This window comes from Zosterops lateralis, assembly GCF_965231275.1.
Source record: "Zosterops lateralis genome assembly, chromosome: 13".
NCBI lineage: Eukaryota > Metazoa > Chordata > Aves > Passeriformes > Zosteropidae > Zosterops > Zosterops lateralis.
The window spans coordinates 2,120,672-2,140,150 of record NC_139773.1 but is presented as its reverse complement, the minus strand read 5'-3'; the positions used below and the strand labels follow the sequence as shown (position 1 = coordinate 2,140,150).

General features: G+C 61.9%; 1 protein-coding gene across 1 annotated transcript; it reads left to right on the top strand.

The window, feature by feature from the left end:
* Window positions 1–827: 827 nt before the first annotated feature.
* On the top strand, window positions 828–14,065 carry CYP11A1 (cytochrome P450 family 11 subfamily A member 1; the record flags this gene model as incomplete). The annotated part of the gene is made up of 10 exons (XM_083870645.1): window positions 828–1,108; window positions 2,151–2,306; window positions 3,020–3,219; window positions 4,680–4,883; window positions 5,698–5,858; window positions 6,394–6,560; window positions 7,183–7,261; window positions 8,240–8,431; window positions 9,034–9,187; window positions 13,187–14,065. 9 exons carry the CDS (start codon window positions 828–830, stop codon window positions 9,157–9,159), a joined length of 1,566 nt encoding a protein of 521 aa, XP_083726771.1. The 3' UTR covers window positions 9,160–9,187; window positions 13,187–14,065.
* Between the last annotated feature and the right edge of the window lie 5,414 nt (window positions 14,066–19,479).

The window sequence follows — 19,479 nt, the reverse complement described above, 5'->3', positions numbered from 1 at the left end:
CCCGTGTCCCCCCCGTGTCCCCCCCCCGTGTCCTCCCCCGTGTCCCCCCCCCGTGTCCCCCCCCGTGTCCCCCCCCGTGTCCCCCCCCCGTGTCCTCCCCCGTGTCCCCTCCCGTGTCCCCCCCGTGTCCCCCCCCCGTGTCCTCCCCCGTGTCCCCTCCCGTGTCCCCCCCCGTGTCCCCCCCCCGTGTCCCCTCCCGTGTCCCCTCCCGTGTTCCCCAGCGCTGCCCGGGGACACGGGACCCCCTGTGCCACCCCCTCAGGACCCCCCAGAGCCTTTCCCTGCCGGGGGCTCCGGGATTTGGGATTTGGGATTTGGGATGGAGCCGCCCCGGCTGAGCCCCCCCGGCGGGGCCCCGAGTCCCCAAGGCTGTCCCGGGTGGGGTGGCCCTGGCTGAGGGTCCCCAAGGCTGTCCCCGCCCGGGAGGGTCCCCAAGGCTGTGGGGTGGCCCTGGCTGAGGGTCCCAAGGCTGTCCCCGCCCGGGAAGGTCCCCAAGGCTGTCCCGGGTGGGGTGGCCCTGGCTGAGGGTCCCCAAGGCTGTCCCCGCCCGGGAGGGTCCCCAAGGCTGTCCCGGGTGGGGTGGCCCTGGCTGAGGGTCCCCAAGGCTGTGGGGTGACCCTGGCGCTGTCCCCGCCCGGGGTGACCCGGGCCCGCGTTGTTGTCGTTTTTGGGGCCGCTCCCGGCCCGTCCCGAGGCCGCCGTGTCCCTGTCCCGGAGGGGCCGTGCCGGGGCCGGGGCCGGGGCCGGGGCCGGGGCCGGGCGGAGCCGCTCCCGGGGCTGGGGATAAGAGCGCGCCCGCCCCGCCCGTTCCCCGGGCCGCCCTCGCCATGCTCGCCCGGCTGGCCCAGCGCGGGGCGTCCCGGGGGTGTCCCGGAGCCCCCCGGGGGTGTCGCCCCCTGGGCGGGGCTGTCCCCGCCGTCCCCCCGGCTGTCCCCGCTGTCCCCCCCGCTGTCCCCGCTGTCCCCTCGGCCCCCCGGCCCTTCGAGCAGGTCCCGGGCGAGTGGAGAACGGGCTGGCTCAACCTGCTCCGCTTCTGGCGGGAGGGGGGACTCAGCAACCTGCACCTGATCATGGCGGGCAAGTTCCGCCGCTTCGGGCCCATCTACAGGTGAGGGGCCGCCGTGTCCCCCCGTGTCATCTGTGTCCCCTCCCCTGTCACCTGTCCGTGTCTTCTTTCCATATTCCCTTTCTGTGTCCCCTCCCATGTCACCTGTCTGTGTCCCCTCCTGTATCTCCTTGTCAGTGTCACCTCCCATGTCCCCTGTCTGTGTCCCCTGTGTCCCCTGCCCTGTCCCCTGTCCGTGTCCCCTCCCTGTGTCCCCTCCCTGTGTCCCCTGTCCGTGTCCCCTCCCGTGTCCCGTGTCCCGGTCCGGGCTGGGGAGGGGACAGGGGGTGGGGGCTGGCCCGGCTTGGGGACACCGTGAGGAACACGAGGGGAGGGGACAGTGACCGGGGCCAGGAGGGGACAGGGGACTGTGCCCAGGGAGGGGACAGGGAACAGTGGGTCAGGAGGGGACAGGGCACTGTGGGTCAGGAGGGGACAGGGCCCGTGCCCCGGGCGGGGACAAGGCCCGTGGGGGGATGCCAGATTTTGGGGTCCCAGCGCTGCCCAGGATCCCCAATGTCCCCGATATCCTCAGTGTCCTCAGGGCAGGAAGGGAGCGGGGTTCAGTCCCTGTCCCTGCTGACCCCACTGTCCCCACTGTCCCCGGTGTCCCCACTGTCCCTGCTGTCCCCACTGTCCCCACTGTCCCCACTGTCCCCGATATCCCCAGGGCAGGAAGGGAGTGGGGTTGGCTCCCTGTCCCCACTGTCCCCACTGTCCCCGGTGTCCCCAGGGGGGTTCAGTCCCTGTGTCCCCACTGTCCCCGGTGTCCCCAGGGGGGTTCAGTCCCTGTGTCCCCACTGTCCCCGGTGTCCCCAGGGGGGTTCAGTCCCTGTCCCCGCTGTCCCCACTGTCCCCAGGGGGGTTCAGTCCCTGTCCCCACTGTCCCCGGTGTCCCCAGGGGGGTTCAGTCCCTGTCCCCGGTGTCCCCATTGTCCCCACTGTCCCCAGGGGGGTTCAGTCCCTGTCCCCACTGTCCCCAGGGGGGTTCAGGCCCCCCCGATCCCGGGCCCCCCGAGGTGACGGGGCGGGTTTGGGTCCCCAGGGAGAAGCTGGGCGTGTACGAGAGCGTGAACATCCTGAGCCCCGGGGACGCGGCCGCGCTGTTCCGGGCCGAGGGGGCGCTGCCCGAGCGCTTCAGTGTCCCCCCGTGGGTGGCCTATCGTGACCTGCGGCACCGGCCCTACGGCGTGCTGCTCAAGTGAGGGCCGGGGGGCTGGGATGGGGGGCGGGACCCGGGCTGGGATGGGGGGGCTGGGATGGGGGGACGGGACCCGGGCTGGGATGGGGGGACCGGGCTGGGATGGGGGGACCGGGATGGGATGGGGGGGACGGGACCCGGGCTGGGATGGGGGACCGGGATGGGGGGGGACCGGGATGGGGACCGGGCTCGGGGGGGACACCGGGCTGGGATGGGGGGACCGGGATGGGGGGGACTGGGATGGGGGGCGACCGGGATGGGGGGGGACACCGGGCTGGGATGGGGGACCGGGATGGGGGACCGGGATGGGCTGGGGACCCCGAGCTGGGATGGGGACTCCGAACTGGGATGGGGGCCCTGAACAGGGCTGGGAGACCCGGCCTGGGCTAGGGACCCTGAACTGGACTGAGTGACACCCTGGGCTGGGCTGGGGACCCGGGCCGGGCTGCGGGACCCCAAATAGGGCGGGGGGGGGACTCCAAATCCGGGCTGCTCGAGTGAGTGGGGACCCCAAACCCGCTCTCCCATCACCCCAATCCCTTTCCCATCACCCCAAACCCTCTCCCGTCACCCCAAACCCTCTCCCGTCACCCCAAACCCTCTCCCCTCACCCCAAACCCTCTCCCGTCCCGACAGTCCCATCCCAGCCCCAGCCCCATCCCGGGGTGGCCCCGTGTGTCCCCCTGGCCACGGCCGTGTCCCCGTGTCCCCAGGACGGGCGAGGCGTGGCGCTGGGAGCGGCTGCAGCTCAACAAGGAGGCGCTGGCCCCGGGGCTGGTGCCCGGCTTCGTGCCCCTGCTCAGCGCCGTGGGCCAGGACTTCGTGCGGCGGGCGCGGGCCCAGGCGCGGCACAGCGGCCGCGGCTGCTGGACGGGCGACTTCAGCCAGGAGCTGTTCCGCTTCGCGCTCGAGTGTGAGTGCGGGCTGGGGAGTGGGCAGGGGCTGCCTGGAACGGGCCCAGGAACTGCCCAGGGGCTGCCTGGAATGGGCCCAGGAACTGCCCAGGGGCTGCCTGGAATGGGCCCAGGAACTGCCCAGGGACTGCCTGGAATGGGCCCAGGAACTGCCCAGGGGCTGCCTGGAACGGGCCCAGGAACTGCCCAGGGGCTGCCTGGAACGGGCCCAGGAACTGCCCAGGGGCTGCCTGGAACGGGCCCAGGAACTGCCCAGGGGCTGCCTGGAATGGGCCCAGGAACTGCCCAGGGACTGCCTGGAACGGGCCCAGGAACTGCCCCAGAAACTGCCCAGAAATTGCCCTAAATCCCCGCAAAACCTGCTGTAAAACCATCCCAAAACCGCCCTAAATCCCCGGGCCCGAGCTCGGGGATCGGCCAGAGCTCCATCCCAAAGCCCAAAGGGGAGCACAGAAGGTGTCACCTCTATGGTGGGGTGTCCCCTCCCCTGGCAGGATGTCCACTCCCATGGCAGGATGTCCCCTCTCTGGGTGGGATGTCCCCTCTATGGCAGGATGTCCCCTCTATGGCGGGATGTCCCCTCTCTGGGTGGGATGTCCCCTCTATGGCAGGATGTCCCCTCTATGGTGGGATGTCCCCTCTATGGCAGGATGTCCCCTCTATGGCGGGATGTCCCCTCCCCTGGCAGGATGTCCCCTCTATGGCAGGATGTCCCCTCTCTGGGTGGGATGTCCCCTCTATGGCAGGATGTCCCCTCTATGGCGGGATGTCCCCTCTATGGCAGGATGTCCCCTTTATGGCGGGATGTCCCCTCCCCAGACGAGCCCAGCACACCCCGACATTGTTGACAGTCCCCTCTTGTCACTTATGGCCACCAGCCGGTGACAACCCCAACAACTCCTCAGGGGCAAACAGGGCCAGCCGGGTCCCCACGGCCATGGCCAGGCTGGAGGGGCCACGGGGACAGGGACAGGTCCCCTAGTGTCACCATCCCCAGGTGTGTGCCACCTACTGTATAGGGAGGTCTCTGTGGCCACAGGGACAGGGACATGTCCCTCACAGTCACTGGGAGCACCTGGGGCTGGTCCCTGTGGCCGTGGGGACAGTGACACGTCCCTCACTGTCCCTGTCCTGTCCCCAGCCGTGTGCCATGTGCTGTACGGGCTGGTCCCTGTGCCCATGGGGACACGGCCCTCACTGTCCCTGTCCCTGTCCCCAGCCGTGTGCCACGTGCTGTAGGGGCAGTGCCTGGGGCTGGTCCCTGTGCCCATGGGGACACGTCCCTCACTGTCCCTGTCCCCGTCCCCAGCCGTGTGCCACGTGCTGTACGGGCTGGTCCCTGTGCCCATGGGGACACGGCCCTCACTGTCCCTGTCCCCAGCCGTGTGCCACGTGCTGTACGGGCTGGTCCCTGTGCCCATGGGGACACGGCCCTCACTGTCCCTGTCCCTGTCCCCAGCCGTGTGCCACGTGCTGTACGGGCAGCGCCTGGGGCTGTTGCAGGATTTCGTGCAGCCCGAGCTGCAGCGGTTCATCGAGGCCGTGTCGCGCATGTTCCACACCACGGCGCCGCTGCTGCACCTGCCGCCCGCGCTGCTGCGACACTGCCCCGGGCGCACCTGGCGGGAGCACGTGCGGGCCTGGGACGTCATCTTCGGCCAGGGTCAGTCACTGTCATTGTCACCTGTCACCCTGGGACCCTGTGACCCTGTGACCCTGCCACACTGCCAGGGACAGTGCCATCTTCGGGCAGGGTCAGTGTCACTGTCACCTGTTACCTGCCACCCTGTCATCCTGGGACCCTGTGACCCTGCCAGGGGGGGACAGTGCCATCTTCTCCCAGGGTCAGTGCCACCCTGCCACCTCCCCCTGCCACCGGGGGCCTCTCCCTGGGAGAGTGTCACCCCCAGGGACAAGGACAGGGCCCCTGCAGGGACAGGCCCCCGCTCCCCAGGGCGATGTCCCCTGTGTCCCCTGATGTCCCCCGTGTCCCCGTGTCCCCCCAGCCGACAGGTGCATCCAGAGCGTGTCCTGATGTCCCCTGATGCCCCCCATGTCCCCTGTGTCCCCTGATGTCCCCTGATGTCCCCATGTCCCCCCAGCCGACAGGTGCCTCCAGAGCGTGTCCTGATGTCCCCTGATGTCCCCTGTGTCCCCTGATGTCCCCTGATGTCCCCCGTGTCCCCGTGTCCCCTGATGTCCCCTGTGTCCCCTGATGTCCCCTGTGTCCCCTGTGTCCCCTGATGTCCCCTGATGTCCCCCATGTCCCCGTGTCCCCTGATGTCCCCTGTGTCCCCTGATGTCCCCGTGTCCCCGTGTCCCCCCAGCCGACAGGTGAATCCAGAGCGTGTCCTGATGTCCCCCATGTCCCCCGTGTCCCCTGATGTCCCCCGTGTCCCCCATGTCCCCTGTGTCCCCTGATGTCCCCCGTGTCCCCTGATGTCCCCTGATGTCCCCGTGTCCCCGTGTCCCCCCAGCCGACAGGTGCATCCAGAGCGTGTACCGGGACCTGCGGCTGCGGCGCCGGAGCGCGCAGGAGCCCCTGGGCATCCTCGGCAACCTCATCGTGCGCGACAAGATGGGCCTGGACGACATCAGGGCCAGTGTCACCGAGATGATGGCCGGGGGCGTGGACACGGTGCGGGCACGGGGACACGGGGACACGGGGGACACGGGGGACACGGGGGGACACGGGGGGACAGGGAGGGACAGGCGGGGACAGTTCCTGGTGCCACACGGTGGGGACACGGAGGGACACGGAAGGACAGCTCCTGGTGGGAACAGGGAGGGACAGGGAGGGACAAGGCCCGGGGTGGTGCTGGGTGGGGCCGGCAGTGGCAGGTCCTGGCAGCACTGGGCAAGTCCTGGCAGCTGAGCCGGGCATGGGGCAGGTCCTGGCAGCATTGACCAGCCAGTATTGGCAGCGCTGAGCCAGAAAAAGAGCAGGTTCTGGCTGCACTGAGCAGGTTTTGGCAGCCCATAGAAGGTCCTGGCAGGTTCTGACAGCCCAGAACAGCTCCTGGCAGCTCTGAGCAGGCCCTGAGCAGGTCCTGGCAGCCCCATCAGGTCCTGGCAGCTGTGTCCTGTCCCCAGACGTCCATGACCCTGCAGTGGGCCATGCTGGAGCTGGGAGCAGGTCCTGGCAGGTCCTGGCAGCTGTGTCCTGTCCCCAGACGTCCATGACCCTGCAGTGGGCCATGCTGGAGCTGGCGCGGGCCCCGGGCGTGCAGGAGCAGCTCCGGGCCGAGGTCCTGGAGGCCAAACGGGAGGCGGGCGGGGACCGCGAGAGGATGGTGAGAAACACCCCCCTGCTGCGGGCCGCCATCAAGGAGACCCTCAGGTGAGGGGGGAGGGGGAGGGGGAGGGACTCAGGTGAGGGGGGAGGGGGAGGGACTCAGGTGAGGCGCTCAGGTGAAGAAGAGGAGGAGTAGTGGCCCAGGTGAGGAGGAGGAGGAAGAGGAGGAAGAGGTCTTTGGGTGAGGAAGAGGAGGAGGAGGCGCTCGGGTGAGGAAGAGGAGGATGAGGGACTCATGTGAGGAGGAAGAGGAAGAGTTGGAGGTGCTCGGGTGAGGAAGAGAGACTCAGGTGAAGAAGAGGAAGAGGAGGATGAGGAGGAGGGGGCGCTCAGGTGAAGAAGAGGAGGATGAGGGGCTCAGGTGAGGAGGAGGAGGTGCTCGGGTGACGAAGAGAAGGGGGCGCTCGAGTCAGGAGGTGGAGGAGAGACTCAGGTGAGGAGCAGGATGAGGAGAAGGAGGCGCTCGGGTGAGGAAGAGGAGGAGGAGGGGCTCAGGTGAGGAAGAGGAGGAGGAGGAGGCGCTCGGGTGAAGAAGGGGAGGGGACACTCGGGTGAGGAAGAGGAAGGGGCGCTCAAGTGAAGAAGGGGAGGCGGCGCTCCGGTGACAGGGATGCAGCCGCCCTCCCCAGAGTGTCCCCAAGCCCCCCGCGGGTCCCGTGTCCCGCAGGCTGCACCCGGTGGCCGTGACCCTGCAGAGATTCACCGCACACGAGATCGTCCTGCAGGACTACAGGATCCCCCCCAGGGTGAGGGACACGGACAGGGGATGGGGGACAGGGGACAGGGGACGGGGGGACGGGGGGTATGGGGACAGGGGATATGGGGACAGGGGATATGGGGACAGGAGAGAGGAGACAGGGGACGGGGGGACAGGGGACGGGGGACGGGGGGACAGGGGATATGGGGACAGGGGATATGGGGACAGGGGATATGGGGACAGGGGACAGGGGACGGGGGGACAGAGGATATGGGGACAGGGGAGAGGAGACGGGGGACTGGGGGACGGGGGGTATGGGGACAGGGGATATGAGGACAGGGGACGGGGGGACAGGGGACAGGGGACGGGGGGACAGGGGATATGAGGACAGGGGATATGGGGACAGGGGGACAGGGGACGGGGGGACAGGGGACGGGGGGACAAGGGATATGAGGACAGGGGATATGGGGACAGGGGACGGGGGGACAGGGGATATGAGGACAGGGGACAGGGGATATGAGGACAGGGGATATGGGGACAGGGGACAGGGGAGAGGGGACGGGAGGACAGGGGACGGGGGGACAGGGGATATGAGGACAGGGAATATGGGGACAGGGGACGGGGGGACAGGGGAAATGGGGACATGGGACACAGGGACAAGGAGACACAGGGATGCGGAGATGTGGGGACACAGGGATGTGGGGACATGGCAGTGTGGGGACGGGAGGATGTGGGGTCTCAGGGACATGAGGACATGGGGATGTGGGGACATGGGGACACAGGGGTGTGAAGACACGGGGATGTGGGGATGTGACAATGCGGGGACATGAGGATGTGGAGACACGGGGACAGCGGCACACCAGGCCAGGGGACACCAGGCCAGGGGACACACAGACAGGGCACACCAGCCGGGGCCCGGGGACAGCAGGACACCAGGCCAGGGGACATTGGCACAGCAGCCGGGCCCGGGGCAGCCGCGGCGTGTCCCGTCCCGTCCCCGCCCGCCCACGTCTCTCCGTTCCCGCAGACGCTGGTGCAGGTGGGGCTGTTCTCCATGGGCCGCGACCCCGCCGTGTTCCCGCAGGCCGAGCAGTTCCGGCCGCAGCGCTGGCTCGGCGCGGGCCCCAAGCCCTTCCAGGGGCTCGCCTTCGGCTTCGGGCCGCGCCAGTGCCTGGGCCGCCGCATCGCCGAGCTGGAGATGCAGCTCTTCCTCATGCACGTCAGTGTCCCGGGATGGGATGGGATGGGATGGGATGGGATGGGATGGGATGGGATGGGATGGGATGGGATGGGATGGGATGGGATGGGATGGGATGGGCCGGGATGGGCCGGGATGGAATGGGATGGGATGGGATGGGATGGGATGGGATGGGATGGGATGGGCCGGGATGGGATGGGATGGGATGGGCCGGGCTGGGCTGGGATGGGATGGGATGGGATGGGATGGGATGGGATGGGATGGGATGGGATGGGATGGGATGGGATGGGATGGGATGGGATGGGATGGGCCGGGATGGGATGGGACGGGATGGGATGGGATGGGATGGGATGGGGATGGGATGGGATGGGGATGGGATGGGATGGGGATGGGATGGGATGGGATGGGATGGGATGGGATGGGATGGGATGGGATGGGATGGGATGGGGATGGGGATGGGATGGGATGGGATGGGATGGGATGGGATGAGCTGGGCTGTTCTCTCGTGTCGTGTCGTCTCCCGTCCCGTCCCGTCCCGTCCCGCGGGTCCCCTCAGGGGTCTGGCCCAGCAATCCCGGCCCGGTTCGGCCCCGGGGTGACCCCGGCCCGTCCTGTCCCCGCAGATCCTGGAGAACTTCAAGATCGAGACGATGCGATCGGTGGAGATCGGGACCAAGTTCGAGCTGATCCTGGTCCCGGACCGGCCCATCGAGCTGACCCTGCGGCCCCTGGAGGGCGCGGGGCCCTGAGGAGCCCCCGGGGCCGGGGACAGCCCGGGTGGGGCCGGGGACAGCCCGGGTGGCGACTGGGGACAGCCCGGGGGGCGACTGGGGACAGCCCGGGTGGGGCCGGGGACAGCCCGGGTGGGGCCTGGGGACAGCCCGGGTGGCGACTGGGGACAGCCCGGGTGGCGACTGGGGACAGCTCAGGTGGGGTTTGGGGACAGCCCGGGTGGGGCCTGGGGACAGCTCGGGTGGGGCCTGGGGACAGCTCGGGTGGGGTTTGGGGACAGCCCGGGTGGGGCCTGGGGACAGCCCGGGTGGGGTTTGGGGACAGCCCGGGGGGCGACTGGGGACAGCGGGGGCACTCGAGGCTGCGCTCCCGCCGCGGGGGAGACCAGGGGAGATGGGGATAAGGAGGGTCTCTCTGTCACCCTGGCGGTCCCCGTGTCACCCTGGCGGTCCCCGGGGTCCCCCCGGCCTGTCCCCCCCCGGGATGTCCCGCCCGTGGCCGATGGGTCCGGGAAAAGCCGCTCGGGGCCCGCCCGGGGCGTCTCCTCTGTGCGGGCCCGGCCCGGGGGCCCCAGAGCTCCGGGGGGGATTATTGGGGGGCTGAACCCACCCCCCGCTCTGAGCCGGCTGTGGGGACACCGGGGGTGGATATGGGGACACCGGGGGTCACCCCGTGTCCCCCCGGGCTCACCTAGGCCGGGGCCAGGCCCAGGCCCCCGGGACACCCCGGGATCCCCCCCGGGACACCCCCGGGACCCCCCCGGGACACCCCCCGGGCCCGGGATCAGCGGGTTGGGGTCACCCCCTTCCCACCGCCGCCCCCCGGAGCCGCTGTCGGGCTCTGTCCCCCGGGCCAGCCCCGTGTCCCCTCCTCGGTGTCCCCTCCCGCTGCTGCACAGCCCGCCGTGCCCGGCACGCCCCCAGCCTGTCCCGCAGCCCGGCCGGGCTCACCGCGGTGCCCGGTGCCCGGTGTCCTGTGTCCGGTGTCGCTGTCGCGGGTCCCCGGCGGGGCCGTTCTCGCCCCCAGGCCGGCGGTGCGGGGACAGCGGGGCCCGGCAGCCTCGGGAGCGCCGGGCGGGAGCTGCCAACGCCCCGAGCCCCGAGCGGGGCTGGCACTGCATCCCTCCATCCCTCCCTCCATCCCTCCCTCCATCCACCCATCCATTCCCTCTGTCCTTCCAAACCTTCTCCTCTCCTTCCCCATGTCCCAGTTTTCCCTTTCCCAGCTCTCCCCGTGTCGGTGCAGGCAGGAGCGGGCCGGGCTGCCGGGGTCCCTCTCCTCAGTCTTTAGTGACCCATCAGTCTCTGTACAGGATTTTGCTCAGCTAAAGGATGGCAGCAGGTCAGCTCTGGCCACAGCAGCCCAAATTTCTCCCTCACAAAGCATCCTAAAACTGTTTCAGCCAGTAGCCAGGTGTCAAAGCTTACAGACAGTTCTGACCAATCAATTACAGCACACGTACTCTGCTTTGAGCAATGTTCATTTGTATGGTTTGTAATTAACAACACACAACACCCTTGTTGAGCTGAAGGCCTCCTGCTCTCCTGTCAGGCATTTGTTTTCTGTGGTGTTAAGATTTATTCAAGCCAGGCCCATAACTCAGCCTTTGTTTCCGTGTCCTTGTTTGCTGTACTGCTGTATCTTCCCTAGTTTCAGATGTTTCCAGTCACAGCAGACTCTGAGTTCTCTGCTTTTTCTCTTCGAGCCCTGCTTTTTCAGCTCCTAAAAATCCTTTTTAGTGTTTCCTACATCCCTGTGTGGGAATCTCCCGGGGAAGTGGGGTTGGGCCTGGGAGTCGCCCCCAAACTCGGAGCTTTTGGGCCTTTCCAGCTCCTTAAAACAGGAACGGGCTGGAGATCCACAGAGGGATGAACGTTTCCAATGGATCATCCTGGATTTTTTTGGCCGGTGTGCGGCTGGAGATGGCGGGAGGGGGGAAAGAATTCCTGAGGAATTGTCCTGGATCCCTGGGGGGAGGGATTATTATCTCCTCTCCTGTGGGGAAGACCTTGGCTGGAGGCAGCCAGTGCCTGCAGCTCTGCTGGCCCCGCTCCCGGCCTCGGGAATGGCCTCGGGAGTGGCCTCGGGAGTGGCCTCGGGTGACAGCCCAGGGGACCTTGGGGACAGGGAAAGGGGGGCAGGAGCAGCCAGAGGCTCCCATCCTCCTGCACATCTGGAGAAATCCGGGAATTGCCTCATTCCCCCCATAAACTCCAGCCAAGCCCGGGGCTGTCCCCTCCCAGAGCGGCCCTGGGGACATCGCTGTCCCCCCGTGTCACTCACAGCTGGCAGGGGACACTGGGGACCGGCAGGGTCAGGGTGTCCCGTCCCCATTCCTGCCGTGTCCCATTCCAATCCCAAATCGGCCAAACCACAGCGGAACCCAAAATCTGCACAAATCCCCGGGGTCCCCAAAATCCACACAAGGGAATTCCTGGGGTCCCTGAAATCCATCCACACAAAGGAATTCCAGGGGCACCCGGGGGATCCCAAAATCCACAAGAGGGAATTCCTGGGGATCCCAAAATCCACAAATTCCAGGGGCACCCAGGGGATCCCAAAATCCACATGGGGGAATTCCAGGCGATCCCAAAATCCACACGGGGGGATTCCTGGGGACCCCAAAGTCCTCATAGGGGAACTCAGGGGACACCAGGTAATCCCAAAATCCACACGAAGGAATTCCAGGGACCCCGAAATCCACATGGGTGAATTCCAGGTGATCCCAAAATGCACACAGATAAATCCCTGGGGTACCCAGGGGATCCCAAAGCCCTCATGGATAAATCCCAGCGTCTCCTCAGTCCCTCCCCAGCCCAGCCCGGCTCGGGGCTCGGTTTTCCCGTGGTTTTGGGGCATTTGGGGGCGTTTCCCGCCCCATCTCTCCCCGGAATGCGGGCGGGGCTGCCGGTGCCGCCGCTCCCCGCGGGAGCCCGGGATGAAAGGCCGCGAGTCGGCGCGCGGGGCTTTGAAATCCCGTTTTTTAATATTTATTTCTCTTTTCCCCTGATCTTTGCCGAGCCTCTGAAGCTCCCCCTGCCTTCGGATCCTTTCATCCGCTCCTTCCTTCCCGTATTGACTCATTCCAAAGGGTTTTTTCCCCAGTATTTGTTTAACCAATGGCTCCGTGGGGTTTTGGTGGATTCCGGCAGCTGGAATCCATCCTTCTCCAGGCGGGATGGGGAATCCACCTCAAAGCTGCACCGGGAGGCCCCCGAATGCCCCCAAAACGGGAGGATTTGGGAATATTTTAGGGGTAGAGGGGGAAAGCAACGTTTTCCACACGATTTCCCTCATTTTCCCCCATTTCCCCCGAATTTTCCCCACTTTTTCCATTTTTGCCAGTTTCCCCCCCACATTTATTCCCCCATTTTCTCCACATTTTCCACATCTCCCCCTATGTTTCCCAGATTTCCCCCCCATTTTTCACCGATTTCTTCCCATTTCCCCCCCATTTTCCCACATTTCCTGCCTATTTTCCAGGATTTTCCCCACACTCCCTCCCACTCCCCTTCCCAAGATTTCCCCCCATTTTTCCCATATTTCTTCTCATTTTCCTCACATTTTTCCCACATATTCCCCCCATATTATTTTTTCACATTTCCCCCCATCTTCCCCACATTTTCCTGCATTTCCTCCTTATTTGTCCGTGATTTTTCCTGCATTCCCTTCCCCCGCCCCCCCCCCCCGCCATTTTTCCCAGATTTCCCCCCATTTTCCCCGGATTTATTCCCATTTCTCCCACATTTTTCCCCCATTTTCCCCACATTCCCCCCCTCCCCCATTTCCCCCAATTTCCCCACATTTCCTCCCCGTTTTTCCAGGATTTTCCCTCTATTTCCCCACATTTCTCCCCTTTCCCCCCACTCTTTTCCCGCTCCCAGCCCTGATCCCATGGGAATGTCTCAGCTCCGCGGGCAAATGAAGACATCCCCAATTCCCCAGGGCCTCGCCAGCTTTTGTAGGAGAGAGAAAAAAAGGGAGAAATGGAATTTCCCCCCTCTGATCTCCTTTAATCCGCGTTTCTCCCCCTTTTCTCCTCAGAGATGTAAATCCCCGCTTATCCCATCTCCCCAACAATTAAGGAATTAGGCTCGACACTCATCCCGGGGTTTATCCGGCTCGTCCATGAAATCCCGGGGTTGTTTGTGGGGCGGGAGGGAATTCCGGGATGCCGCCAGGGGATGGAAGCCCTGCAATGAGCTGGCACATCCCAGCCAGGGATGGGGGGGAATGCGGGGGAAATTTGGGAAAAACTGAGGGGAAATGTGGGGGGAAATGGAAAAAATGGGGAAGGGAAATCTGGGAAGAATAGGAGAAAAATCCGAGAAAACTGGGGGGAAATGGGGGAGAAATGTGGGGAAAATAGGAGGAAAATGGGAGGAAAATCTGGGAAAAACAGGGAAGGATATCTGAGAAAAAGATAGGGGGAAATCTATAGGGGAAAAATAAAGGGGGAATCTGAGAAAAATAGGGGGGAAATCCGGGAAAAAATGTGGGGGAAATCCAGGAAAAATGGGGGAAATGCAAAAAAAATGTGGGGAAAAGGAGGGAGCAAAAATGGGAGAGAAAGGAGAGGGGAAATGGGGGAGAAATAGGAGGAAATGTGGAAAAATGTGGGGAAATGGGAGGAAATCAGGGAAAATGGGGGGGGGGGATGGGGGGAAATCAGGGGAAAATGCAGAAAAAATGGAAAGGGAAATGGGGGGAAATATGGGGGAAATTGGTCGAAAATGGGGGAGAAATGGGGGAAATGTGGGAGGAATGAGGGGGAAATGGAGAACAAATGGGGCGAAATGGGAAATGGCAAAATGGGAGAAAATGGAGGGGAAATGTGGGAAAATACGGAGAAAATGGGGAAGGAATAGGGGGAAATGTGGGAGAAATGGGGAAAATGAGGGAGGGGAATGGGAGGGGATGGGGAGAACATGGGGGAGGAATGAGGGGAAATGTGGAGAAAATGGGGCGAGAAACGAGTGGGGAAATGGGGAAAAGGGGGAGAAATGGGGGGAAATGGGGGAAAATAGGGGAAAATGGAAGGAAATAGGGGAGATGAGGGAGAAATGGGAGGAAAGGGGAGAAAATGGGGGAATGAGGGGGAAATGGGAGAGAAATGAGTGGGGAAATGAGGGGAAATGGGGAAAAGGCAGGAAAATGGGGGGAAAAGAGGGGAAAGGGCGGATAAATGTGAGGAAAATGGGGGAAAATGGGGGAAATGGAGAGAAAAATGGGGGAAAGGAGGAAATGGGGGAAATAGAAAAATGAGTGGAGAAATGAGGAAAAAATGGGGGAGGAATGAGGGGGAAATGGGCTGAAATGGGGGAGAAATGGGGAAATGGGGGGGAAACTGAGGGGAAACGGGTGAGAAAGGGGGGAATGGGAGGAAAAGGGGAAAAATGAGGGGAAATAGAGTGAAATGCAGAGAAATCGGGGAGAAATGGGAAGAAATGGGAGGAACTGAGGGAGAAACGGGCGGAAAATGTGGGAAAATCCTGGAAAACAGGGGGAAAACATGAAAAACCACGGGGAAAACTCTGTTTTCCCCCTCTACCCCCGAAATCCCGGCGTTTTCCCTGGGAACCCCAACTCCCCGGGGGGAAATAAAGAATTTTCCTGGCGGTTTCTCTCCTCACGGCCCCGGTTTTATCTGATGGAGCCCGGGCTGAACCGGCTCATCCCCGCGGCGGGCGGGAGTTAATTGGATCAGGGTTTAATTGCGAGCCGGGGGATGGGGCGGGGGCTGGCGGCTGCTGATAGCGCGCGTTCCTGGGGTCTCAAAGCCTCTGGAATTGGCCGGGAAAAGCTCCCCCGTCCCGCCTGCGCCGCCCAGATAAGGCTCGGGGAGCGGCCCAGCCTCTGCCATCGCTGCTGCGGCCTTTTCCTCAAAGAGAGGCGGGAAATGAAAGGGAAGGAGGAAAAAAAAATGAAAGGGAATGAGAGAGAGAAAAAAAAAAAAAAAAAAAAAAAAAAAAGGGGGGAAGAAATAAGAAAAAAAAAGAGAAAAAAAAAAGGGGAAAGTAGGAAAGAAAAATAAAGGAAATAAGAAAAAAGGAAATGAGAAGGAAAGAAAAAGGGAAAGGAGAAAAAAGAAGGAGAAAAGGAGAGAAAAAAGAGGAAAGAAGAAAAAATAAAAGGAAAGAAGAAGGATGAAGGAAAGAAGAAAAAAGGAACAAAAAGAAGAAAGAAGAAAAAAAGGAAAGAAAAAAGAGGAAGGAAGTGGAAAAGGAAAGAAGATAAAAGAAAAAAGGAAAAAGGGGAAAAAAAGAAGGCAGAAAAAAGGAAAGAAGAAAGAGGAAAGAAAAAAACCCAACAAAGTAATAAATTAAAAAAATAAATAAAATAAAAGAAGAAAAAAAGGAAAGGAGGGGGAAAAAAGGAAAAATATCCCCCCCAAAATCTCCCCCAGCCCCCGCAGTGCTGGTGGGAGATGGAGCAGCCCCGTCAGGAGAGGACGATCCCAAAATCCCCCAAAATCCACACCTGGGACCCCAATTGAATCCTCTCCCCAGATTTCTTTGGGATCAGAAAAACCTGAGAATTCCCATGAGAGGGCTGCAGGAGCCCCTGTGGGCTGGACACACATTCCAGAGGGGGGAAAATGGGAATTTGGGGCCAGTTTCACCTTTTCCCTGTGCTGGGCTCCCCACAGGGACACCCCTGTCCCCAGAGGGAGAGGCCACCAGAAGGAGAGGTCACCGAGCCCTGGAGCATCCCGAAATTCCACAAGTCCCGGATCACCCCAAAATTCCAGCTGGGATGAATCCGCAGCTCCTGGGTCATCCCAAAATTCCTCCTGGCTCCTGGATTATCCCCAAAATCTACTTGGAATGAAGCTGCAGTTCCTGGGTTATCCCAGAATTCCTCTTGGGATGAAATTGAGGCTCCCAAAACTCGAGATTCCTTTTAGGATGAAACTGCAGCTCTTGGATCATCCCAAAATTCAAAATTCCTCTTGGGATGAAACTGTGTCGCCCAGGTGATCCCAAAATTCCACTCGGGATGAAATTGCCTCTCCTGGATCACCTCAAAATTCCAGCTGGAATGAAGCTGAGGCTCCTGGATCATCCCAAAATTGCTCCTGGGATGAAGCCGCGGCCCCTGGATTGTTCCCACCCCCTGCAGAGCGGCGTCCCTCTGTCCCCGCCTTGTTCCTGAATTCCCCGCTGTGTTTCCCGGCCCCGGGGCAATGCGGGATGTCCCGCCCCGACCCCAAAGCCATCCCGGGCCGGCCATGTGGGGATGGGGCGTTCCCGGTCGCTAGATGGGGCTGGAGGCCCGACACAGCCCCGCGGCTGCGGCTGATTCGGGTCCTGCTCTGCTCCATCCTCATCCTCCTCATCCTCATTCTCATCTTCATCATCCTCCTCATCCTCCTCATCCTCCTCATCCTCCTCAACCTCCTCAACCTCCTCATTCTCATCCTCCTCATCCTCCTCATCCTCCTCATTCCTATCCTCCTCATCCTCATCCTCCTCATCCTCATTCTCATCTTCATCCTCCTCATCATCATTTTCATCATCTTCTTCATCATCTTCATCCTCTTCATCCACCTCATCCTCATCCTCTCTCCCGTCACTGCTCCCTCTCCCTGCGGTCCCTCCTTTTCCCTGGCCACCTCCTCATCCTCAGCCTTCCCCTGTCCCCTCCCTGACCCCTCTCCCCGCGCCCCCTCCTTACTCCTCCTCATCCTCGCGTCCCTCTCTCCGCTCATTCTCCTCCTGCCCCACCCTTTCCCCTCACAGTCTCCCCATTTGTCCCCTCCCTCTCTCCCCTCTCCCCTCGCAGATCCCTCTCCCCTCCCAGCACCTTCTCCCCCTGCTCCATCCTTTTTCCTCCTCACCCTTCACATCCCTCTCCCCTCACAGGATCCTCTCCCCTCACTGTCCCCTCTCCCCCCACTGTCCCCTCTCCCCTCAGTCCCCTCTCCCCTCACTGTCCCTTCTCCCCTCACTGTCCCCTCTCCCCTCACTGTCGCCTCTCCCCTCAGTCCCCTCTCCCCTCAGTCCCCTCTCCCCTCACTGTCCCCTCTCCCCTCACTGTCCCTTCTCCCCTCACTGTCCCCTCTCCCCTCACTGTCCCCTCTCCCCTCACTGTCCCTTCTCCCCTCACTGTCCCCTCTCCCCTCACTGTCCCCTCTCCCCTCACTGTCCCTTCTCCCCTCACTGTCCCCTCTCCCCTCACTGTCCCCTCTCCCCTCAGTCCCCTCTCCCCTCACTGTCCCCTCTCCCCTCACTGTCCCCTCTCCCCTCACTGTCCCCTCTCCCCTCAGTCCCCTCTCCCCCCACTGTCCCCTCTCCCCCCTCAGTCCCCTCTCCCCCCACTGTCCCCTCTCCCCTCACTGTCCCCTCTCCCCTCAGTCCCCTCTCCCCCCACTGTCCCCTCTCCCCCCACTGTCCCCTCTCCCCTCACTGTCCCCTCTCCCCTCACTGTCCCTTCTCCCCTCACTGTCCCCTCTCCCCTCACTGTCCCCTCTCCCCTCACTGTCCCCTCTCCCCTCAGTCCCCTCTCCCCTCACTGTCCCCTCTCCCCTCACTGTCCCCTCTCCCCTCAGTCCCCTCTCCCCTCACTGTCCCCTCTCCCCTCACTGTCCCCTCTCCCCTCAGTCCCCTCTCCCCTCACTGTCCCCTCTCCCCTCAGTCCCCTCTCCCCCCTCAGTCCCCTCTCCCCTCAGTCCCCTCTCCCCCCACTGTCCCCTCTCCCCTCAGTCCCCTCTCCCCCCACTGTCCCCTCTCCCCTCATTCCTCCTTTCCCTCTCCCCTCTCCCCTCACTGTCCCCTCTCCCCTCACTGTCCCCTCTCCCCCCACTGTCCCCTCTCCCCTCACTGTCCCCTCTCCCCTCACTGTCCCCTCTCCCCTCAGTCCCCTCTCCCCTCACTGTCCCCTCTCCCCTCATTCCTCCTTTCCCTCTCCCCTCTCCCTTCCCCTCTCACAGATTTCCCCCCAGACCCTCCCCTGGCTGTTTTTGGGGTTAATTTTGTGTATTTTGGACATCTGACCTCTCATTTTTATTTTCTCTGATGGAGCTGCCGAGGGTGCAATGCCTGGAACAAACCGCCAGAGACAGGGGCGAAAAAAAACATAGTAAATAATTTTTTTTTTTTTTTTAAATCCTGCTTTTACTCCTAGCAGCCTCAGCCAGCGACAGGGGAAAAAAATAATAAATAAATTAAACATAATAATTTTTTTTAAATCGGCTTTTACTCTTGGCAGCCTCAGCCAGCAGCAGGGGGAAAAACTAATAAATAAATTCAAAATAATAATTATTTGAAAATATTCGGCTTTTACAACCTGGCAGCCTCAGCCAGAGAAAAGGGAGGGAAAGATAAATAAATAATTCATTTTTAAAAGAATTCGGCTTTTACTCCTGGCAGCCTCAGCCAGCAACAGGGGGAAATAAATAAATAAATGAGTAAAATCTTAAAATTTTTAAAAAGTCGGCTTTTACACCTGGCAGCCTCAGCCACTGACGGGGGGGAAGGGGAGGTGGGGGGAATAATAAATAAATTTAAAATAATTATTAAAAATTTGGCTTTTTGGCAGCCTCAGCCAGCAACAGGGGGCGGGGAAATAATAAAAGAATAAAAGAATAAATAAATAAATAAATGAAAATTCCGGGTTTTTCACCTGGCAGCCTCAACCAGCGACAGGGAAGGCAAAATAAATAAATGAAATAATAAAAAGCTGGGTTTTTTCCCGGTGGCAGCGGGAGCAGAGCCCGGGGCCGGGGGGAGACGCCGATGGGAGCGGGGGAAGGAAAGGCCGCGAGCAGCAGCAGGAGGAGGAGGAGGAGAAGCAAATGTTTGAAGAGGCTGCGGGGGAAAAAGAGGCTGCGGGGGAAAAAATCCGCCCCCTTAATCGTTAAGTGCTGCTGTAAATTATTCATCGAGAGCCGCGGAGCTATTCCTGGAGAGGCCGCGAAAACACGGGCAGGGAAAAGGGGGAAACGCGGGAGGCACAAAGGATCGGGGCAAAAATAAACCCCAAAAACGGGCTCCGCGACAGTGACAGAGCCACGGTGTCTCATTTATTTTATTGTTTTTTCATTATTTTTTATTTTATATATATATAATTTTTGGTTTTGTTTTTTAATGGAGCCATTAAGGAGCAGATCCCGAGCAGGAGCCGCAGGGATTTATTCCTGGAGAGGCCAGGAATGGCGAGAAAAGAGAAAAAGGGAAAACTTGGAAGCGGGGGGGGTCCCCAATGGATTTGGGAAAAATCCTTTTAGGAGTGCAACAGAGCCGCCATTTCCATTTCTAATTTGGTTTATTTTATTCTATTCTATTTAATATTTTATTTATTTTTAATTTAATTCAATCTATACTATACTATACTAT